This window comes from Perna viridis, chromosome 12 (assembly GCF_037379345.1).
Source record: "Perna viridis isolate PV_CMFRI_1.1 ecotype Kerala chromosome 12, ASM3737934v1, whole genome shotgun sequence".
Classification (NCBI taxonomy): domain Eukaryota; kingdom Metazoa; phylum Mollusca; class Bivalvia; order Mytilida; family Mytilidae; genus Perna; species Perna viridis.
This window is the reverse complement of record NC_142456.1, coordinates 27,029,092-27,054,636: the sequence shown is the minus strand read 5'-3', so window position 1 is coordinate 27,054,636 and position 25,545 is coordinate 27,029,092. Positions and strand designations below refer to the sequence as shown.

Below are 25,545 nucleotides of genomic sequence, written 5' to 3'. Positions count from 1 at the left end.
TTATCTATATTTAACATGGTCCGTTGGATAGCACATGCTTAATGAGGACGCATTGTTGAAATCATTCATCACCTGTAGCGTCTGTTTTGCGCTTTACAGCTCATTCATACCGATTTTATGTTGACGTGACCTAATGATTAAAGCATTTTCAAGTCAGAAATAACTTGCGCAGTTGTATTGTATCACAAGTAGTCAAACACTAATCTGACAATTTTAAGCATGGTTTGACACAAAACTACACCTCTTAAACCAGTGATGCGAATCAATTTATGTAAACCCTTGTGATAATGAATTTCTTATGCCGGAACATACTTCTGTCGATTTATCTAAGGTCATTTGTTTATCTCTGATAAGTGCATTGTCTGTTGTTTGCTTGGTGTCGAAAAATGTCACTCTCTTTTCTTTTGCTATTAGCACTCAGCTTTCATTTCACAGGTAAGCAATTTCGATTACGTGGTTAATACTTTCATTTATATATACTTATACATGTCAAAGTACATGTATATTCGATAATTGTGAATTCTGATAAATGTTAGCATAGGCTTGAAGTCTTTGTTCTGATGATTTGGATAAAGCTTTAAAATTTGACCTATTTAGCTTAATATTGACTACTAAGTACACGTTACTATACAGTACTAGCTGTCAATGACAGTAAAATGCAGAGATGGCTTTTCTTTAAAAACAAATATTATAGTGTGCTGCTTATAACTGGAAATGATGGAAGCTTAAAACTTATTCTTCTACGTTATAATAAGTTTCTTACTTGTACCTTCTTGAAATTAGACTACATTGTGAAGTGCATATCGAATCTTTGTTCTTTTGAACACGTTCAATTGGTTCTCCAGAGTCCACTTCAATATTTTTCTCGTAGGGATGAACATCTGAGACAACCAATACCCACCCTCATCATATATTTGGAATATTGAATTATATACCATATTGGTATATATGCTAGCATCAGCAGAAATACCACACGGGACTGAGGATACATTGCATTTGAGAAGTGTCAGATGCATCTATGACCATGGTTGTAACAAAATAAAACATATGATTAGTTTCACATACTTATGATGTAATAAGTAAGTAAAAAAATAAACACAATCATATATTTTTATCTAGATTTCCTTTATCATTAAGCATGAAATGATCAGCGGCTCTTCTTCTGTTTGGGGTTTTTAAGGTCTTGACTATTCTTACGGATCTCGCACGACCGCCCCTTACGGGAATTCTGTTAATATGTCTGTTAGTAGATGGAGGTAGCGAAGCCTAGCCTTCGGGATACCTTACCAAAGAACTCAGTCAGAGTATGTCATGCTAGCGGCTGTGCTGCTCTGTTGACGTTCTGGTATACTCCCAGAACCCACGTCGGTCCGAGAGCGTTTCCCCAATCTACCTATTCGGGAGTATGTCAACGTGTAAAAAGTTCAATTTGACTATTTGCACCATTAGAAAAAAGACAAGATTTTCCATATCATGTTGGTGCAATGAGTTATAATTTCATTAAAATGCAACGAAAACGAACATTTCAAGGACAGATAACTCTGTCAAAAACCTCATTTTTTCTAACATTGTATCTAAAATTTTCTGAGAAAATCCAGTAATGCAGAGATCAAATGATGATCTTTGCCAATAGATTGATTGGTTGTTGGGGTTTAACGACCGAGCAGCAATATTTCAACTATATTCAGGCGATTTGCCGATAGAGTAAGCATCCTTGAGTGAATTATATTGTCACATCGGTGGTGTTTTAAAATGCATGTTTCTGATTTTTCCAATTTTGCTTGATTCTAACAAACATTTATACTTAAAACCGACGATATATTGTCATACATAGAGTATTGAAGCCAGTGTATAAGTTATATCGGATCAGTTACGTGCACTAATACTGTCTAGTTCAATCGTAAAGTAAAACACTCTGACTTTCTGAATGCATGAAGTAATCAATCAAAACTGCCGTTCTCGGCGTCCGTAATTTCCGCTGCACTTAAAACAAGTACATGTACTGTCTGTAAAAGAAGATAGCCGACGCGGGAAAATTTTATAATTTTCTACATTTCATTCTAGAAATAACACATGACATGCAGTTTTGATACAGTTATTTCGAACGCCACTAAGTAATCAGTATTTGACCAACGAGGAAACAGAATAACGATCAGGTGACTTGCGTTGCCATCGAAGAGCGTCTTAAAGGTCAAAGGGTAAAAAGCGAAAATGTTATCAAAAAAGGCCGAGCGGTTCCGATTACGAAGAATACGTATTTTTTATTGTGACGGAATGACAGAGTGGTTTCGTTTATTAATATAAATTCAACAAATTAAAACAAATCAATAGGAAGTAATCGAACAATATAATTACATATTTGTATTTAAAATGTTGCATGTTTATCTTTATTATGACCGCAATTATATAATACTTATTAACAAGACACGTGATTGTGTTTATAGAGATGAGATCTCGTACCGCAATACGGCAATAATTACAGAACAACAGAACAAACTCGTACCATGTAGTATGGGTAGCTTCGACAATGTGATAATAAAAGGCATGACTATGAATGGATACCGCATCCTCGTATTAATGACGAAAACTTGAATATTATTGTCATCAGTTTAAATCCCTTTATACTGTACTCTATGGTGAAATAAATTTACGTTTTTTCCCACGTCGTTTGAACAAGCCTTGTATGCTTCTGTGCAAGCATTTTTCCAAACGCATGGCAGATCGGGGGTGAGGGCAGTCCACCTTATGCTCGAAAGGTTTGGTTAATATAAAAACAGGTTACCAACAGGTAGAAAATAATACTGGATATACTGGATCGAACCCCTCTGGTCAATAGGCCAACTGGTGGATCCTCTTTACAGAATCTCTGAATAAACCAGTGAAAAGTGACAATGATTAACTCTGCACAGTGAACCCATCCCATTGAATTCAATGTGTGTAATCAAAATAAAAAAAACAGGGAAAAAAATAATAACAACTATCAAAATGGAAGTTTTTTCATACCACGTTTTAGCCACTGCCTGATTCTTAGAGAGACTGACATTTCATTGAAGTATTAACGATGTAGCCTATGTGTTTAGGTAGGGATGGGAAAAGATAGAAAGTGTGTCCGATGTTAGTTGGATTGCAAAGATAAAGCATATAAGGCGAGTGTAAACATAAGCCAGGACCAACTCATTTTGAAATATCAGATGTCTGACAAGACTGGTTGGACTGTATTTAGAAAAAAAGAGAATACTTTATTTTCCTATACTTCTTTTCAGACAGCCAGATACCCCCACCGAAGACAGACTGGAACAAATTAGCCAAGGATAACTTGGACAAAGCCTTGAGAAAGACGCCCAACACAAATCTGGCCAAGAATATAATACTATTTATAGGTGATGGTTTTGGCGTCCCTACCCTTACAGCTGCAAGAATTTATAAGGGACAAAAGAATAATAAGACTGGAGAAGAAACAGTCTTGAAATTTGAGGAATGGCCAGATATTGCTCTTTCTAAGGTAAGCTATTTGTACACGTTTGGTTGTTGCCTTTTCTGTACAATGTAAGAACAAGCAATGAAAAAAGTCAGGAATGAATATCCTGAGATAAGGGCAAAACAGAGGAAAACAAAAAGTCTGCGTAGTTTCGGCAAGCTCTGGCATAACGTATGAGTTGTGATATGAACACTCCATACGCAGGAGCCGAAGGGATGTTGCCACAGATGGAAGGAAAGTTGACAATTCTGAATGAAAAGTCATCACGTTTGTCGTAAAGTTTGGCCAATAGTTTTCCTTTACCATCGATTTCTAAGTGTGGGTCAAGATATGAGGCTTACTTCACAGTGTCTGTAGTATCCTTTATCTCAAGTTCTTTCGGGTAGATGCGATGTATCAAATCCCCGAAATAAGGATTGTTTAAAGATAAAACGTCATCTATATAGCGGAAACTGAGATTGAAGGATCTAGCCAAACAATATTCTTTCTTTCTGATCAGATCAGCTATAAAGTCAGCCTCATAAGAGTGAAGGAATAGGTCAGCAAGTAAAGGAGCACAATTTGTTTCCATTGGAATGCCGACCGTTTGTTGAAAAACACGTCCACCACACTGGACAAATATGTAAGTCTCGCCATGTGACCCCGTGAATTCCCGAGAATGGGTCCTAGTCCACTATTCAAAAGCACGATTATTTGCAATTTAAAATGTGTTGAGTTTATTGTAAAGGGCAAAGCATCTTTTTGTGTTAAAAATACCGATAAAAATGACAGACACATTTGTTTCTATAAAAACATAAAATAGAAGATTTTGCATTGTTATAAATACAGTGTTTCGATTAGCCGGAAGTAAAAAATGCAGATCGGTCTCAGGTTTTCAATACGTTCTACATTGGAAATTCCGGTAAAGAAAATCAAACTTTAACGAGACTTATATATGAGACTTATATATATATAACGACTCTATTCGCTACACTGCTTCAACGGATCAAATTGATACAAGGAAGATACGTAAACGTACAGAAAGGTCATAGAGTACTTTTTTGTTTTAAAGTCTGTTGCTTATTCTGCCATTTTAACTTTTATGTCATGCATATCAACAATGTTTTTAAATGTCATAAAAAAACAGGAAAGTTAATTAACTCAAATATTAAACCGTTTGTTCGGGAATGACATTTAATGATGTATTCGTTTTTCGTTTTCCTACAAAGCCCTTATTTACAGTGTTTATTTTTTTCAAGTGCAAAGTTCAAAAACCGTTTGTGTTTTTAAGATGCATTAAACATACCGCCAAATAGGTTTCTAATTTCTTTGGCTTGAAACAATTTCTAGGAATTAATATTCTAAAGCCTATCTTTAAGTTAAATGACAAAAAGATTATCTGAGAATGAATTGTTTGAAGTCAACTCGATAATGTGGCCTAGGAAGAGTTGTATATATAAGAAAGATCTTGTTAAATCTATTACCTGGTATACATGCATAATTTGTATTTACATTTTAAATGTTTGTTTGAATGTATAGTAAGTTGACTTTTATCCAGAATCTTCCAGAATTTTCGGATTTTTAAAAAGTCGTAACTTCTGTTACTAAGCTTTATCGTTTAGTTTAATATTTTTGGGTCACAGATAAACCTGTAATTACCGGGACCGCTTTCTTAAAGATTCTCAATTTGATATTTTCTTCAAATTCTTCCTCAACTCAAATTTCTACCAATCAAATCACTTGAAGTTGAACTCAAGGATTTCGGGAAATATCGGTTTGAGATTTTTATTACACATAGGCTTGATCTATATGTTGGTATAGCGACATGCAACAGGTTTAAAGAAATCGAACTCATAAATGCCAAAAAAAAAAAAAATAATCAAGATTCATTGAAAAGGCTTACAAAATTTCCATGTACATGTACATCAATTGAATGTATATGCAGTTTATATCATTTTGCCATTTTTGTAAATCTAACTCGAACAAGTCATTTTTTTGGAAGAACTGCCATGCGAATGACCTCAGCTTTTTTAAGAAAGCTAATCTTGTTTATGGAACTCTAAATTTGGTAGCAAATTGGTATTATGTGAATACAATAAAGCCGCTTTTATGGGTACAGAGCCAAATAATTTAATTTATAGCAACCTTTTTGATTGGTTAGTTCTATCCGGAATGGACGTTTTATATGACCTGGAATGGAAATGCGACGTCATTTTCCGTGAACAAAACACTGTAGTAATCCCAGACTACATATATAACGTTTAAAATAAGCCATTATATATTTCTATTGCTAGATACAAATGGAATTCAAATAAAAAACTGATTTAATTTTGATCAAGTTTTGTTCCTTTGTGGTTTAGGGAGAATAAACTATCACGAAGTTGGTAACTTTCCATAACTTGTAAAGAGACTTGGTCAACCGGACCAACCCCTTAATTTTCTTTCATGCAGACATATGGTAATGACCGGCAGGTACCGGACTCAGCACAGACGGCCACTGCCCTAATGTCAGGTGTGAAGACAAATTTTTATGTGATTGGTGCCAATGATAACGTCAAACATAAGGATTGTTTGTCAGTTAGTGAGAACGAGGTCAAGTCCATACTTCACCACTTTCATGATGCAGGTATTTATACAGCAATCTCCTCCGCCTATAGCCGGATTCACTACGTACCATTCCGCTGGCTTATAGGGAGGAGTAAAGCTTTAAAATAGCGAATATACGTTCTGAGGGGGGAGTTTGTTTATTGGGAAAATGATGACAAACCACACCTAACAACAAAAACCAGAAGTTCTGGACAAAAAAGAAATCAATAACAACCAGGAAGAAATAAAACATAATGTTATGCTGATTGTTGGTTTTTTTTTCTGTTTGATATTGTGAGTTACTAAAATAGACAGAAGTTCTGTAAATAATGATGTTTTATTTTCAGGTTCCAAAGATCAAGTCTACAATATACATTGTATATATATGCAATAAACAATTACAATGAATCATTTTATAAATCATGCAACAATAAATCGATAAACAATGATCAGCCTATATAGTCTCACATACAACTCATTTCAAAGGGGAATAACTCATCAGGGGAATTAACTCTGTAATTTTCAATAGTTATTTCATTAAAATGGGGGACCTAACTCAAGAGCTTAACTCGCACATTTTCATGAATTGCATATTAAATATATTTATTTGAACATGCCAGACAATTTACAATATTAAATAAATGTTGTTCCTTAATAATTACCTTTCATAAATGTAAGTTATCTAACTAATCATATGTGATACCTAAATCTCTATATTAAAAAAGGGGGACTTTATATTTCTAATAATAAAAAAATGCTGTATGCAAGACTTGCTAAATTGCAATAAAAAGTAACAATATGTATTTTACTATCGGAGTCAATCTGAATTTTAAGCATTCAAAACATGAACATATTAAATCACAATATAGCTATATTATATAATGGATACCTTAGTCTCCAGGCTTCAATCATTTCTGCCATTTCTATAAGTTAAACTTATTCAAATAATCAGTAAAATTAGCCTTTGAAGAATATGTGTGTTCAAATATTTAGCGACAGAAATTTACACTTAGAATTATCTCCCATGAACTAATTAATTATAAAACTTATTCCGGAGTAACTGTGATAAATTTCGTAATTTAACGGTGTTCTCTCTTTAAAATTTAACCTTTTTAATTATTTTAAAACCTGATATCATTCAAACTTATAATAGCTCATTATTAACATAAAACTTATTTACAGCTCACTTTAACATTTCAGAACTTATTCACGAGAATATGTCCATATTTCATTTAAAAATGTTATATACAATTTGTTCTTTTAAGTACAACAGATATTAAGAAATCTTGACACAAATTAATTATAGATTAAGTTTTAACTTATCTAATTCAAAAATCATATATTAAATTAATTGTAACATTAACTCACCTAAAATAGACAGAAGTTCTGTAAATAATGATGTTTTATTTTCAGGTTCCAAAGATCAAGTGACGCTAAAACATAATTTTGGATATTCGAAATTTTAGTCACATGGCCTTTGGATTTAAGAACTATCTATTTTCTCCAATCAAATGCCAAATAGTAATTAAAACTACTTCCCATAATTAATTTCATTGGTCAAAAATTACCTGCTGACCATCTAAGCTTTTGTCAATCATTCCATCTTATTTTTTTTAGCGTCCCTAGTAAACGGATTATCTAACTTTTACCTAAGAACTAACAAGATAAATAGTTCTCTTTGTTCCTTAAAATTAAAATACTTTCCGAACACAATTAACATTTTATACTAGGATTTATCTATTTACTTTATAAAGGTTTTATTAGCTAAAAGCATTTGACATCTAGTACTTACAAAAAGGACTAAATTAACATGCTCTTTGTTATAAAACTTTACGCAATACTATGTACAAAATATCTGTGAAATTATATAATTAACTTTTAATTCTCTTTACAAGTTTCCAATTTCAAGTTATATCTGAAATTATATTCTTTTTCATAAAGCCTTTTTATAGGGTAAAATAGATTTTATTCACTTCTCCCATTATAAAGTTTCTTTAAATACTAAGTATTATAATTTCCTTTCTTATAAAATCTTTACTATTTCATCTTATCAAAATTGATCGTACTTCGTCTTTCTTTCAATGGAAATATAAAATTTCCATATTTTGTCTATTTTTCTCTCATTATAATAACATAACAGGTAATGTTTTGCATTCCCTCAAAAGAAACAAAAAACTATCAAGACCAACATCAACAAAGAAGACCAATCTAGGTTTTCTATCTCGTATTGGCGATACGCAGATTGGAGTCATTATACTTCGCCCTAGTAAACGTATTATGTAATATAACCTGTTTAAACAAAGCCTGGATCTGAAAACGTAAATAGTTTAAAGTGACTTCAAGTCACTTTAAACTATTTTAAATGTATTTTAAACCCTGGTAAACATAACACTTCTCCCAACCGAACACATTTTAAATTCCACAGTGGTTCGGTTTAGACAGGTTTTCACTGCAATAAATTTTTGTAATAGTATATAATGTCCCAACTACTAGTAATTTCGTATAATTTGTTAATGAAGGTAGATCAACTGGTGTCGTTACAACAGCAAGACTGACTCATGCCACACCTGCTTGTGCTTACGCCCACACAGCCAATAGAGACTGGGAAAATGATGCTGATATAGCTGCCGACGGATTCACCGGAAAGTGTACAGACATTGCTTCCCAGCTCGTGTATAAAAACTCTTTTATCCAGGTTTGACACTTGCTAAGTATTTAACAATTATTATGGAGTTGTAATATAAAATGTTGAATCAAATGGCAGTGCCAGAAGTTGTGCTGGCAAAATCCCGGATAATTTGTTGTCAATATGAAAATTTCTTCATTTTCAATGAAGCTGTGTGCAGTCAAATGACAGCACTTCAAATACAATATTTTAAATATTCCCACTAGTTGCTGCCAAATGTGTTCAAATATATACATGTACGTCGAAAATTAATCTGTATCGCTCATTAATATTAAAAACTTTAAATAGGGTTTGTAAGTCCCGTTCTACTTTCATTTTCTTTTCCAGAATTTTCGATGTGGAACGTATTGAATTTGAAATCTGAAGACCGACCTCCGTTTAATTGTTAACTCCCGTGCTTGATAATCTTCTATTTTATGCTTTTCTCAACATTTTTATCATGTAGAACTATATATTTGTCATTTTGATCGGTATTTTTTACACGAAAAGATGTTTTCTTTTAATACTAAACTCAACGTTAATAATAAGATAATTAATTGAAGGAGGGAATAAATAAAATACTAATGCGCGAGTGTAACTTGTTCCACGCAAGAGTTAAATCCTCCAGCGTTCCTGGCACGAATGATCAAATTTTGGTTATTCACGATAACCAACTGATTATCCTATTTATTATATTGATTTTCTTCATAACTTATCGATATTTTTAACATGAATTTTAAATTCTGTGATTGGCAGATTGATATCAAAGTTGTGACGTTTTGGTGGGAGAAAGATCGAGAGTGAAATTACGGAATTTATTTCACAATGTGAATTATCGAAACTTTTATCCTGGGAACATTCGATAAAACACTGCTCTCTATATAATAATGACGAATACCATACATTTGAATTGTAAACGAGGATCCATTTTCATGAAAACCCGGATTCACGTGACGAGACTTATTAGAAGTAGCTTAACCAGGTTAACCAGTTTGGGTCATTTTTGGTGTACTGGTGATCAACCAGCATGCCACGAAGTGAATGGATAGAGGAGTAACTCTATGGTAACGCGATTAAATTACTTTTGATCTCAAGACGTACGGCATCACGAGTAAGGTTCCCAGACTTATGTAATTGTACAAATTTTGTGATATCCGGTTTAGGTTATGTTGTATTTAAAATACGAATTATTCTTGCATGATTTCAGGTAGCTATGGGTGGAGGGCGTCGGAATTTTCTACCGAACAATGATACGGACCCAGAAACAAAACAGCCCGGAAATCGGACAGATGGTGTAAACCTTATCGAGGTTCTGTTATCATTTATACGACACCAAACATCACTCGTCAAAAAAGTCTAAGAAGTTGTGAAATCTTTCAAGATTTTGCATGCTATAACATTATTATAAGCTTTTACCCCCCCCTTTTTCCAAAAAAAAAAAAAAAATAAGACGTGTTTAATTACAGAAACCAAAACTTAAATCGACAACTAATACTAATTTCTCGAATGTTTTGAATAATTTTAACTCAAAATATAAATCACTTATGTCCATAATATTCAGCTATTACATTCTCCTCTGCAGAATTAATAAACGTTTGAACTTACCACCATACTTAATGTCGTGATATTTTATGTAATTCTATGCGTATTATTGACGGGTATGTGTCCGTCCATCTGTTTTTCCTTGTTAGTTTCCAGATGATGTAAGAGCAAGGGCAATCTCATAGTGAGCTTTGTTTTTCTAGAGCAGATTAATTGATTGTACTTTTCACAACTGTGTAGTGCTATATGATGTATACCAAATTTTATGCTTAGCGCAGTCCCATTGGATGATTCACTGGTTTTTCATTGGTTGACTATCAACTTCCTTTAGAGAGTTATATCGGTATTTTTAAGTTAGCCGTTCTCGATACTAAACCATTTTGTAAGTAACACCAGAGGAAGCTTCCAAGTGGTGCTTATGCCTAACAAAAATAATGTTCACGTCCAAATAGCAGATCCAATATCCTAAAAGCGTAGGAGAATATGAAATTGCTATTGGTAAGATGGGCTGTTATGTGGAATTCTTTAACTGAAATAAAGTATTCAAAATTTTTAACGAAGTAGTTCAAATCTAGAGGTATTAATCTTGTAAATAAACAATACGTAATTTGCTCAGTGGACTTCATTTAGTCGCCAACCATTTTCATATTGAGAAAAGGGTGGGAAGGGGGCTGTGATATGTTTGGAACAAAATAAAATTGATCCAAATTTGTACTTTATAACGCATTAAAATAGTATGAGCGAAATCGAACTCACAAACTAAGTAAAATCTAAAGGATCAGGATTTATATTTTATATAATAGACATTATCAATTTTGAATGAAATGTGTTATTCATTTGATCTTAACGCGTCATGAATTCATACACAAGTAAATCAGCATACATATCAACGTAACAATTCTGGTACACATTACCTACACTAAAAATGCTGGTACACATTACCTCTACTAACATCAACGTAACAAGTCTGGTACACATTACCTGCACTATACTCGACGTCACATACAACACATTTTCGAATTGAAGCTCTACTTTTTAAACCGTCGGAACTTACCGTAGAGTTGTCTCTCTTTTATTTAATATGAAGATGGTTCGCATATATGCATGACGTGTTAGTACCAACGAGTCGCTTATTAGCTTAAATCATGCGTAACAAATCCTTACGGGAAAATCCCATACTAATATCCGCCATGTTGGTTTCTGCGGGACGATTTGTTTACAAACGAAGTTCGTAAGTTCCCGTCGAACTCCTGTGACAATCGTCTGCTTGATCAACTTCTCGGTATTGTAAGTTGTTCGCGTAAAATAAATCCGAGATATCCGAAATAACGCCGAAATGCATTCTGGGTTCTTCGGTTTTTGGACAAACCATTTAAATGTAAACAACATCTCCTAGCAACCCGATCACTGTAAACATGGCCGACTTTTTACGATGTAAATATTGGCACCGAGAATTAAAATCTGACCGGAATTTAACGATTCAATGTTTAGGGAGAAGCCGTTTGGCTAAACGAATGAGCAAGTCATTTAAGACAATTCAAACGATGGTAGGTGTCAATAAAGTCGTAGAAAATATTTTTATTCAAAGTTTAACAGTATGTTATTTATGTGACGCCGAGTATAATTCAACGTAACAATTCTGGTAAAAATTACCTACAATAACCAAGTTAATCATGATACACATGTAATGATCGACAACAAACCGTTTTCATTTGAATAAACATAATAATCTCTTTTCTACGTTTCAGGAGTGGAAAAGAATTCAAATAGAATTAGGCAGAAATGCAAAGGCTGTTACAAATTTAAGAGAATTTAAACAAGTAGATCATGGAACAACGGACTCTGTCCTAGGTAACTACATATACGCATATATACGTATATGGGATGAAACATTAACTTTAAGACCAACTTTGATAAGTCCAAAATAAGCATATTTAATATCCTCCGGCCTGACATTATATTTTAAGCCAATTTATTGGGTTCATATTTTACAATTGCACTGTTCTGTGGATTATTTTTATTTGCATATCATTTCATTGAACTTTTTACTCGCTTTTTTTAAAAAAAAAAACTTATGTAACAAACCCGACTTTATTTCATGAATTCTGATTGTTCAAGTAAATGTACACGTATACGGAAAGCAACAACACACAAACAAATGAACCATTTTACAACGATCGATCGAATGTCTAATTGTTCTGTTACATTCAGACACTGTGGTAGTGGTGATAATCAGACAAATTCATGGTGTAGAAAAACCTACCGAACAAACAATTTTTTAGGGAGGGTCTACCTAAAACTATGTTATTTTTACGAAACGATTGTCATTTAAAATTCTATGTACATATCTTTAGTTCTGATAAACCCTTACATTCATCTTCCATTTGATCGTACGAAATCAAGAACAATTATAGTTCTTGTAAAGTGTCAATTTCAAACGCAGTCTGTGTAATTCTCCCGGGGTAGTTCTTTTATTTTAAATAAATAACATTCCATTATTAATTCGAATGACAAACTAAGACTGTCTATGATGTGTATGTAACTGCTTCTGAATTAGAAATTAAAGAAGTAAATTTGATCAGTATTTGGCAAGCATAAACCACCCGTCTGATTTCTATAAAGATTTCTGTATTATTGTAGGTTTATTCCAGCCTGCCCACATGCAATACGAGTCGGAACGAGACAAATCTGATAACGGAGAGCCATCTTTGACGGAAATGACAGAAAAGGCCATAAAAATTCTCCAGAAAAATAATAAAGGGTTTTATTTGTTAGTTGAAGGTAAAGGCAACATTTCTTTCCCGAAATTTATTCATTTATTATTAGTGACAAATCAGTTGGTAGAATTGAGCACTCATCTGCTTTGCACTGATTTCTATACTTCAAAATAAAAAAATATTTGCCACGGGGTATAGCTAAAATGGGCTTGATAAGATTGATAATTGGTAACCAAAAATTATGAAGTTATCAAATTATAACCCTTTTGACAATTTGTTTAAGATATAAGATAATCTCTTATCTTAAGATTATAGAGCTTTGTCAAATTTGAAAAAAAATCCTGAATCCATTCTTGTGCAATTGCCTAAATCCCCCCTATTTTAGGTTATTGTCTGTAAACTTAGACTACTTAATTTATTACGTATCACTCAACTTAATTGTGGAACGATCTGATATGAACAATATGCGATGCGTAGTTACATGTATGTAGGACTGAGCATGCAGAGATCTATAATTTTGAAACCGCTAATATACATAAATATTTGAAATTGGAAATAGTTTAAATAATTTGTAATGAGTCTGTAAATGGAAAACATACAAATATTGTTCCTTGTTTCAATTCTTTGTCGCTTTATTAAAGGTGCTCGTATTGATCATGCTCATCACGATAACACAGCAAGAAAGGCATTAGAGGAAACCATTTCAATGGAACAGGCCGTCATAAAAGCTTTAGAATTGACAAATCAAGACGAGACTCTAATAATAGTTACAGGGGATCACTCACATGTTTTTACCGTTGGGGGATATCCCTACAGAGGAAATGATATTTTAGGTAAAAAGTATCAATTTGCTATATTTATACCAGAAAATGTGCATTTTTTGAACGATGTCGTAAAGTATTCGCACAGTAAACGAACTGGTCCTTCAGTACAATAAACGGTGAACCAATCTGTGATGAAAGTTTCATTTTTTTGCTTATTTTGTCTACTAAAAATGTTTTACTGAGAAGACTTCCAATGTGAAAAATGTCTCCTAAATTTTATATACCAAAGCAAAAAAACAAAAACAAAAACAAAAACCGAAACAAACAAACAAACAAACAAATAAACAAAACAAAACAAATCTTATATATAGTAATTGGTATTGTCTAAAAAATGAAGGAGGCATTATTTATATGGAATTCATTTTATTTATATGTTTCAGGTTTTGCCAATCCCCTCGATTACGAACCATCACTTGATGGGCTCCCGTACACAACGCTGTTATATGGTAATGGACCAGGGTATAAACTGGTCAATGAATCACGCGAAAATATAACTGGATATAATACTAGTGAGTGTATTAGAGTGAGTCAGGTGTAACCTGTTGGAGTACGAAATTGAATTTATTGATACTTTAAAAAATGATTATGCTTTTAATGACTATTTTCCAACAACTAGGATTAAAGTTTAATTTTTCGTTATGATTTAACAAAACTTTGAGAAAAAAATCCTCCCCAAAAATACCTTTCACTTTAAGAAATGAGCTATAAACAGATGAACATTATGTCTTTATTAAAGATACAAAACTAATATAGATCCTTACTCCGTGTTAAAAAGTTAACATCCGGTCAGATTGAAATAGGGCTTTCAATGGTTCTTAGGACAAAGGTTAAATTCGTATTGATTACAGTTCAAAGGACTATAACGAGAGAATGGTCATTTGATTTCTGAGAAGTTTTGCACATTTTCGCAGGTTTACTTTTCAACTATAAGTTAACTATGCTATATCTAGAAAACCATTGTTATTTTTATTATTATTAAGTCGCCGACCACGAAGTGGCGGTGACTTATTGTGTTTACTGTGTTCCTTATTATTATTATTATTATTAAGTCGTCAAAAACGTAGTAAAAAAATTTCTAGAATGCCGCCATTTTTTCAAAATGGCCGCCAAAATCGGCAAAATTTCAACATTGTTCGATTTCATTGAAAATTGATATCTAGAGTAAACGTGACATTCTAAATTCAATGGCGGCTTCAGATTTTATCTTAAAGCCGCCATTTTTTTTCAAAATGGCCGCCGAAATCGGCAACATTTAAATTTTGTTGGATTTCAATGAAAATTGACATTTTAGGCAAAGATTGCCTTCTAAATTCAATGGCGGCTTCAGAATTTAACTAAATCCGACCATTTGCCGGTTTTGGCGACTTTTGTGTTTTGCTTGCAAACACAGTATTACTTGTTATTATTGTTTTTGCACCGTTTTTTCTGTATTATTATTTTTTTTTACTGGTGAACTTGTCCGTGCGTTTTCTTGGAAACTAATAGAGGGATTGGAATGAGACTTGAGGAAAAGTTAGGCCTCACCGCACAGATGTGCACACTGCAAAAAAAAAATTGAAAAGAGGGATGCTTTGGCGGAAAAGGGGGATAGGTCATAATATGAGTTAACGAGAAAAAATAACGAAAGGTGAATTTTCAGATGTTTTTCGTTAATTAAGGAACTGTACATTTATATATATCACAAAAATCAGCCAAAATTTTCAATAGAATTATCAAAGCTTAGTTAAGTGCATATTTTGAAATATCCAAGATGGCTGCCATTTAAAATGGCCGCCATTCAAAACAAGGTGCCCCCCCAAAAAAGTGTTGAATTCATTGAAATTTAATGCTATTTTAGCTTAATATTTTATACAGATTTCAAAATTTTGGGTTTTGGGACTATTTCGGGAACGTGAGGGGACTTTTGTGACTTGCTTGCAAGCACAACTTAAAATTTGTTATTATTATTATTATTTTAATTCTCCTGTCATAGAAATTGTTGAAAGTGTCCGCCCTTTTTCTCAAAAGTGGCTGGTCCGATTGAGATAAAATTTTTCTTCCAATATGTTGGAATAACTGCAAGGATGCAGAATCTGAAAAAAAAATTCCAGCTACTGCCATTTTTTCAAAATGGCCGCCGAACTAAAGGTACCCATTTTTACACCGGAAATTGGAACATCATATATCTCGAAAACCGCTGATCAGAATCTGACGAAACTTGGTGTATGAATTAAGCTCAATTGTCCAAACAAAATCATGAAGAAAAAAAATCGCGTGCGTCACGGCCACCATTTTCAAAAATGGCCGCCACCGCGGTCGAAAATTCAAACTTTTTCGGTTTCGTTGAAATTTGATATCCATGTTCTTTACGCTGCCTCGATTAATAATAAGCAGTTCCATTGAAAATATGTTTCTCAAAACACAGATCAGGAAACGGGAGGCGACTTCTTACACGTTTCGTGGAAACGTAAATTTTAATTCAGTCGCCGACCACGAAGTGGCGGTGACTTATTGTTTTTGCTGTGTCTCTTATTATTATTATTAAGTCGCCAAAGCGAAGTTTTGCGACTTATTGTTTTTGCTCCGTTTCTTATTACTATTATTGTTATTATTATTATTATCATTCTTATAATTATAATTATTATTATGCTTCTTCTTCTGCACGTAAAGATGTCCTGGCGATTTCTCGGAGACCGTTTATTCGATTCATACCAAACTTGGCTCAAATATCAAACATGCTCAACGGGTGTGCATGCCATTTCCGGAATTTTAAAATGGCCGCCAAAAAAACCAGAAAAATGAAAAAAAAATTCTATAAAATTAGTGGAACTCATTAGATGTATGAAAATAACATAGAATGCTGTTCTAGACTTGCTGACATCATTGGCATAAAAAAACACTTTCTATAATGCCGCCATGTTTTTCAAAATGGCCGCCAAAATTTCAACATTGTTCGATTTCAATGAAAATTGATATCTAAAGCAAAGATTGCATTATAAATTCAATGGCGGCTTCAGATTGTATCTTAAAGCCGCCATTTTTTTACAAAATGGCCGCCGAAATTGGCAAAATTTAAACTTAGTTGGATTTCAATAAAAAATTATATCTAAGGCAAAGATTGCATTCTAAGTTCAATGGCGGCTTCAGAATTTGACTAAATCCGACCATTTTCCGGTTTGGGCGACTTTTGTGTTTTGCTTGCAAACACAGTATTACTTGTTATTAATATTATTATTATTAAGCCCCGAATACGAAGTGTCGGGGATTTATTGTTTTTGTACGTTTTTTTTAACTGATGAACTTGTCTGCACGTTTTCTCGGAAACTACTGGAGGGAAAGAAACGAATCTTTCTCAGAAGTTTGGCCTTGCCCCACAGTTGTGTACGCCACAAAAACAAATTGAAAGGAGGGGCGCTTAGGCGGGGAAAGGTCATAATATAGCACATTGCGATATCTCTGAAACCTAGGTGGTCAGGATCGTAAACATTAGTGTGGTGGTAGAGTTTGATGAGTTCTACAATATTATGCAAAAAAGTGAATTGATATTTTTGTGCTGCCATGGTAACAAAAAAAAAAACAAAAAATTGTCGCCGTTATTTGTGTTCTTTTAGATTTTCTTTCTTTATGTAGATAAAAAACTTGAGATATCTTCAATAAACTTAAGAGTTATATAAAACAATCTAAATGTAATTGAATGCACATTTCGGATTTTTTTACATGGCCACCATTTTAAAATGACCGCCATCGAAATAAGGTGCCCCCTTGGAAAAATTGTGTAAATGTCCTTAGAATTTTATGAAACTTAATATGTAGTCTTAAAATTGTATGCTAAATCAATATTTTGGAATATTAACCCCTAGATGTTCACATCACCAAAAAACAAAAAAAAAAAAAAAAAAACTAAAATGAGGTGTGCTTTGGTCGAAAATGGGTATAGGTCTTAATATAGGATATTGTGCCATCTCATAAATCTTAGTAGCTATCAACTTGAAAATTAGTGTGGTGGTAGAGTTTGATGATCTCTTTAATATTATTCCAAAATGTGGCTTGTTATTTCATGTGTTGCCATGGTAACGAAAATAAAACGAAAAATTTGGTCGATTTATGAGATTTTCCAGATGTTTTTCTTCTAAGTATGATTGAATTCACACTGTAATATACTGTTGAACTGAAAACAGAGGAAATAACAAGACTAACTTTATAAATATTTATTAAAGAAAAACCTGTGGAAAAAGAAATTGAAAATTAGGTATAAAGGGAACCAAGATTATAGCGGTAACCAAAAGAATGTAATCCAGGGACAAAGATCAGACATGGAAAACAGACATACACAACAAAGAACATAAAGTAACTAAAATCATACATACAAAGTAACAAAAGCAAATGAGCAACTCGCACTCCACTAAAAACTGGGAGCATGAACCAGGTGCACCGGTAAGGTAAGCGTCCTCTGCTTAATTTCAAAATTATCCAGACTTTAATCTTGTAGCAACATAACCCTGTTCCAGAAGCCTATTTGTTAGAGTTCTTGCGCGATACAAAATGTCTGCGTAGTTTCAGCAAGCTCTGGCATAACGTATGAGTGATATGAATACTCCATACGCAGGTGCCGAAGCGATGTTGCCACAGATGAAAGGAAAGTTGACAATTCTGAATGAAAAGTCATCACGTTTGTCGTAAAGTTTGGTCAATAGTTTTCCTTTACCATCGATTTCTAAGTGTAGGTCAAGATATGAGGCTGACTTCACAGTCTGTAGTATCCTTTACCTCACGTTCTTTTGGGTAGATGCGATGTATCAAATCCCCGAAAATAGAATTGTTTAAAGATAATACGTCATCTATATAGCGGAAATTGAGATTGAGGGATCTAGCCAAACGATATTCTTTCTTTCTGATCAGATCAGCTATAAAGTCAGCCTCATAAGAGTGAAGGAATAGGTCAGCAAGTAAAGGAGCACAATTTGTTCCCATTGGAATGCCGACCATTTGTTGAAAACACGTCCACCACACTGGACAAATATGTTGTCGATTAAAAATTCAAGTATTTTGTAAACATCTTTTGTATGTTTGGAAGATGATTTGGAATTATTTCTTACAAAGTATGAGGAATCTCTACCAAGAACTATATATTTGTATCTAGGTGTACCATCCTTTTTGGAAAAACAACGATGTATAATGTTTTTAAGTCGCGATTTTAACTGAGTATGGGGAATAGAAGTAAACAGTGTTGAAAAATCATAGGTTTTAATGCTATTATATTCAGATAATAGTCTTGAACTGATTGTCTCCAAAAGATCTTTCGAATTTTTCAGGATCCACATTGAATTAATACCACTACGGGAGTAACAAGTGTTGTGGTAGGACTGCAAACCCTCTTTGACAGTTGTGAGTATAGAAGTTAAAAGTTTTGAAAGAGGTTTGGTGGTACATTTTGCAGATACAGCTATGAAACGTTGTTTGTATGGATTCTTGTGGAGTTTAGGAATCCAGTACATAGACGGTAAATCACAATCATCGTCCTTGGTAGAGAGTCCAAAAGAGGATAGCACAGATTTATGGTTTTCCACAATCTATTCTTTGGAGAGAGTGGTAGCAGTATAGGTCTTTTCACTGCTATTATTTTCTACGTCTACCTCTGATAATAAACATTGGACGTAAAACGTTTTGCAGACAAAAACAATGTTGATTTGGGCTTTGTCTGCTGGTACGACAACATATTTGTCATGTATAGTAGACAATATTTTGCTACATCGGGGTCTTTAAAAACTGATGTAGCCTTGGCACTCATTGACCTACTTAAAACTTTCATTCGTTTCAAAATTAAAGACCTCACGGCCTTTAACCACTCTGACAGAGAATAAATGTCTTCTTGTTCTCGTTTTATCCATTTTCTTGCATAGTCCTCGACGGCATCCATAAGAACTTTAAAGTTATAATTCCAATTTATGGAGCGTGGTTCACGGTAAGAAAGGATATTACGCAGAGATTCGTTTTCAATAATGGTTAAATCTCCTGTAACGACGTGACCAGAAGGGCCATATTTGAATGGAGAGGTTTTGCAAGAACAGTCAGGTGGTTTAGCCATGAAGTCCTCAATCACGAGGTTCTGCAATAGCCTTTTATAATTGAAAATTTTGGATGCAATTGGTGAAGTATAGGAATATGAAATAATTGGTATGGATTTGTCTTTGAAATATGGGGGAAATTTGTTGGTAACGTTTTTGTGATGGAGGATGTTAGCCAGATTAATTGCATCTATACTATGTTGACAAACGGTAGTGAAAGAAATGATCGTTTTTCTTCATTTTGACTTTTCACACAAACTGGTTTAAAGAGTCTGTGGAAACCAATATCCAAAATGATGGCAACAAGTCTGTATAATGATGAGGTGGGGTCAGAAACAGGAGTGTCAAGACTTGTTTGTAAAGGGAGTGTAGTAGAGTGAGAGGTATAGCATAAAGTTTGGTTCTAATGTGATGAAGTCCAAGAGGTTTTTGTATGAAAGGAAGGAGACCATCTATGGATACATCATGTAACTTAGGTGACGTATAGTGGCGGCGATGGCCATGACTCCTTTCCCGTCTTGGATTTTTGTCAAATAAATTCATCACATTTATGCTATTGTTATATTGGCTTGAAAGGTTTCCTATACTTTTGATGTTGTCATTGCATCCGTAAGGTATTGCAGTACCTAGTCTGCGTATCCAGTACTCCTCTCTTTCCCTAAGATAGTTTTTACTAAGAACGGAACTGTTCGTAGGATGGTAATTTTTTTTCTAAAATACGAACTTTCATGGAGAGGATTGAATGATCTTGTTGATTAAAGTGTTGATAAACTGTCGGGAATTTGGTGGTGTTAATTCCCGAACTATGACCGCACATTGTTTTATTTAATCGTTCTTGTGTTTCTCGGACATATATTAAACCATATAAGTTGCATTCTAATCCATATATTAAGTTTGTTTAGATTTGCAACTTAAGTCATCGTGACTTCTTGTATGGAAGGTTTTGTTTGTAAGGAAACTGGAGAAGTAAGGGCCGGTTATAAGAATGTTGCATGTTTTGCAATTTTTAATACCACATTTTGATATGGTACAATGTGGTTCGTCATCGTTGTAGTCAAATATATCGTTTAAAGTGATGGAACATTGTTTGATAATTTTAAAATAATCAGAATTTTTGTACTGGAATAGATGGTCTGCAGACTGAACGTGTGATTGGGTACTTTTAGTTGAATTGGTCGGGGCACTTTCCATACCAGATGTGAGTGTGCTAATATTTCCATCTGGGGACACCACATACTTACAAGACAACAGAGTGTCCGATCTGCCGTCAGGTTCGGACCTTTTTATACTGGGCGACGTCCGAGCCAGTTTTTCTTTTATTACTCTTGTTAAAACCATTAATTTTAAAAAAAAGATTGTATTACTGGGTTGATGATACCCTCGGGGACAAAATCCACTAGCAGAAGTATCGACCCAATGGTGTGAAAGAGTTATCAAGGGAACCAAGGTTATAGGGTAATCAAAAGAATGTAATCCAGGGACCAAGACCAGACATGGAAAACAGACATGCACAACAAAGAACATAAAGTAACTAAAACCATACATACAAAGTAACAAAAGCAAATGAGCAACTCGCACTCCACTAAAAACTGGGAGCATGGACCAGGTACACCGGTAGGGTAAGCGTCCTCTGCTTTATTTCAAAATTATCCATTGATTTGTTAGGGATAAGTACTCACATGTACGATATTAGCCATTTTTAAATTAATGAACAATATATAGTTCTATAAAATGAAATCATTACATTTCAATTACTTGATATTTAACATATATCACGTGAATTGTGTGTCATACACTCTTACTGTTGCGAAATGTGTACTTTTCAATCGCAACTTTCCTACTTTCACTTTGCTGTCAGCCATGCTGTTTGTGTGAATTCTAGTCACTTCGGCACCTGATTAAATCGGCACCATATATAGTCACTTCGGCACCTGGTCAAATCAGTACCTTGTTAAATCGAAATCGGCACCTGTTTTTCACTGATCTTATATGATTGATTAAAAGTACCAGATCTATTTTATAACAATTTTGTTAATATATATATAAAGACTGAAAATTAAAGAAATTGGGAAAACCAGTTAGCCCATAAAACCAAATTTAGCAGGAATAGTGAAAGGCCTCTGAGCCTCTGGTATTATTATCTTAAGAGGGAATATCAACTATTGTACTACCTGTGAAGTGACGAGTCTGTCAAATAATGGAATATACAGTGTGAAATATTTGTTGAAGGAATACAGTTAACCCTGGACTTTGGTTATTTATTGTAAATTTTAATTGGCTATCATGCATTTTTGAATCCTACTCGTGTTTACTATTGGAACGAAACTTGCTCACAAGTTTGGCCTCACCCTACAGATGTGCACGCCACAAAATAAAATTGAAAAGAGGGGCGTCTTGGCGGAAAAGGGGAAAAATGAAAAGTTAGCTGATTTTTGAGATTTTACAGATGTTTTTCGTTAAATAAGGAAAAACGTCTTTAGATATCTTTATTATATATATAGAATTATCTAAGCTTGGTTAAATGCATATTTTGAAGTATCCAAGATGGTTGCCATTTCGAATGGCCGCCATGCAAAGTAACGTGCCCCAATTAGCAAAGAGTGTTGAATTTATCAAAATTTTATGTTATTTGAGCTTAATATTATATACAGATTTCAAAATTTTGGGTTCTGAGACTATTTAGGGAACGTGAGGGGACTTATGTGACTTGCTTGCAAGCACAACTTAAAACTTGTTATTATTTTAATTCTCCTGTCCAAAAAGAATTGTTGAAAGTGTCTGCCTTTTTTCTTAAAAGTGGCTGCTCCGATTGAGATAAAACTTTTCGAGATGTTAGAACTACTCTTCGAAGGATGCAGAAGTTCAAAAAAAAAAAAAAAAAAAAATTCAGCTGCCGCTATTTTTTCAAAATGGCCGCCAGACTAAAGGTACCCGTTTTTTACACCTGAAATTAGAACATCAAATATCTCGAAAACTTGTCTGATATCGATGATAATTGATATCTAGGTTCTCTTAGCCGTTCCGATTAATAATTTGCGACTCAATTTGCAATTGGAGCTATGTGCCGGCCGCCATTTTCAAAAAAGCGGCCACTGCGGTCGAAAATTCAAAGTTGTCAGATTTTGATGAAAATTGATATCTACGTTTTTTAAGACGCCACGATTAAGAATCTGCAGCTCAATAGCTAATTTGAACTACACGTACGTGTCGACCGCCATTTAAAAATGGCCGCCACCGCGATAAAACAAATTCAAAGTTATTCGATTTCGATAAAATTTGATATCCAGGTTCTTTACGTTGCCTCGATTAATTAATTATAAGCTGTTCCATTGACAATATGTTTCTCAGAAGACTGATCAGGAAACGGGAGGCGAGTTCTACACGTTTCTAGGAAACGTACATTTTAATTATTATTATTATTATTATTATTATTATTATTATTATTATTATTACTATATCAAGATATCTGTTTCATATTTTAGTTAGTCAAGATGCCTTTTAAAAAAAGAACATAAATTTTTCTGTACGAAAATGTTCCCCCCTTAGAAGCGAGTTGTGTTCGCCTTTAGGGCTGTATCGTAGTTAAAAACAATGTCTCCCAACTTTGCTATGCTCAATTAAATTGAGATTTCATTTACTTATTGAATCCAATAACTCAATAATATTATTACAATAAGGTAAGCTTTGTGTCAGAAAAAGATGAACTTAATGTGACACCTAAAAAGAAAAAAATATGATATTCGACAATGCATCACTTGTTACACTATACAAAGTCAAATGTTAGCCAATATTCATGATGCAATGGATCATTTGTGATTCTTAATGCTAAATAAAACGTCTTGTTTTTAAGGTGCCTTCGAATTCACGCAGCAAAGTGCAGTGCCTGTCGATTCAGAATCACACGGAGGGGAAGATGTACCGATTTTTGCCATCGGTCCAATGTCACATGCCTTTTATGGTGTTCATGAACAAAATTACGTCGGTCACGTGATGCAATTCGCAGCATGCGTAGGACGTTATGCAAATGATTGTAATCGTCCTGTTACAAATCCTAATGTGTTTTCTAATGCATTGATAAATGCACCTAATTTTGTATATTATATTATATTTATAAATTTATTTTCATTCATATGAAAGCGTGGAATATTGATGGATGTTAACTTGACAATTATCAAACGAATAAATCGTGCTTAATTTTATATATTTGCAATTGACAGTGTTATACAGCGCAGTGATACGGCGAGTAAAATGTTAGTTAACCTCAGGGTATAGAGATAGAGTTGCTCTTCCCTTTATTGAATGACAAACTGCCTTCAGTAGTTTTATAAATATTTTATATATGCCCATTGTGTATATACCACGCTTTTGAACATATGAGTTCATTTAAATATATCATAAATTTAGATTAAAATAAAACTTTCTTGTACATGCATTATGTCTTTGTTTAAACCCTATATCGTCTACCCTATATTGTCTACCCTATATCGCATACCTTATATCACGCCTCTAGACCTACATTGCATACCCTATAGCATACCCCTAGACCTTATATACCTTATACCGCATCCCTTCATAGACCATACTTGAAGAACATGATAAAGTGAACATATGATATTCAGTATATGTTAATGAGCAAGGCGTGGTATATATGTTTTGTAATGTAACGTTTAGCCAATAAAATTGGTCGTATGCGTGCCATTCTAGAGCTTAAAAAATAAAGTGATTTTAGTCTAATTACTGATAATTCATTATTCATTAATTCATTATTATATCTAACAATGGATTCACAGAAAATGTATACTAAAGATAAATTTAAATGTACAAAAGTAGTTCCTCGGACTGTTTTCATTTATATTATTTTATTATTGTGTAGAAAACAAATTCAGTATTTGCCGCATTAAGGGTACCTTGACTAAAACTCCCGATGTTTCTTTTGTGAAAGTTTCAACAGTTCAGTAATCATGCATAAAGTTTCCTATTACTTATATTTGCAGGTTGTCCAAACAAGGATATCAAGGCGGAGTTCTCTATTTTACATGTTTTGTGGGCGGAGTTTATCTTCATAAAAATCAGACCGAAGGCGATTCATGCATTTCAAAAACTCAACGAATTCAGTTTTATTTCTTGTTCAGAAATTGTTATAGATCACATAACCAGCCTTAGTTTTTCATTTGGGGGTTGCGCTTTTGAGATAAAATTTATCTAGATTGTACATGAAATTAGCAGTTTGCTTGCAAGAGTTATTCTTCTTGGTTTGGTTTAATGGGAGGTTAAAGTGTAGTTTTCTCAAAAGTACAGATCTAAATACAAAAAGGATCGACAATTTTCACATAAAAAATGTAGCATATGTAGACCAAAAAAGCATCGTCTGATCATTGGGTTTTTCTACACCATGAATCACCTTACCATAGGCAGAGTCTGAGTTTGTTTATGGACTGGTACTTAAATCTTTATATTCAGGATGCTCCCGGTTCGTGTTTGGTCTTATATGTCCGATTTTCAAACTCCTCTGGTTTTATACATTTCATAGCATGAGTATTTTCTTGCCCATCGACCCCCACTTTTCTTTTCATAATTTCATGAATCACTAAAAATGTTATATGAGAAATTTTTTTGATAAAATTCTTGTTATTTCTTCAGGGTTTTTGATAGATAAAACATCATAAGAAAAAACCTGTGGAAAATCCAAAGAGATTCTTTTCCGGCCAAA

The 25,545-nt window shown here is 33.7% G+C and overlaps 1 protein-coding gene across 1 annotated transcript; it reads left to right on the top strand.

Moving 5' to 3' along the window:
* Positions 1–283: 283 nt before the first annotated feature.
* LOC148601873 (alkaline phosphatase-like) lies at positions 284–24,267 on the top strand. Its single transcript, XM_088554952.1, has 10 exons — positions 284–435; positions 3,264–3,502; positions 5,909–6,083; positions 8,563–8,738; positions 9,916–10,017; positions 11,999–12,101; positions 12,891–13,031; positions 13,609–13,800; positions 14,172–14,300; positions 23,686–24,267. Exons 1-10 carry the CDS (start codon positions 387–389, stop codon positions 23,967–23,969), a joined length of 1,590 nt encoding a protein of 529 aa, XP_088411078.1. The 5' UTR covers positions 284–386; the 3' UTR covers positions 23,970–24,267.
* The last annotated feature ends 1,278 nt before the right edge of the window (positions 24,268–25,545 follow it).

What these genes read in the sequence shown, in the direction of transcription:
- LOC148601873 (XM_088554952.1), top strand. Translation starts at nt 387, where the DNA reads ATGTCACTCTCTTTTCTTTTGCTATTAGCACTCAGCTTTCATTTCACA. An exon ending in CAGAGGAAATGATATTTTAG is followed by an intron (nt 13,801 to 14,171) that starts GTAAAAAGTATC and finishes TATATGTTTCAG; the next exon opens with GTTTTGCCAATCCCCTCGAT. An exon ending in TATAACTGGATATAATACTA is followed by an intron (nt 14,301 to 23,685) that starts GTGAGTGTATTA and finishes CTTGTTTTTAAG; the next exon opens with GTGCCTTCGAATTCACGCAG.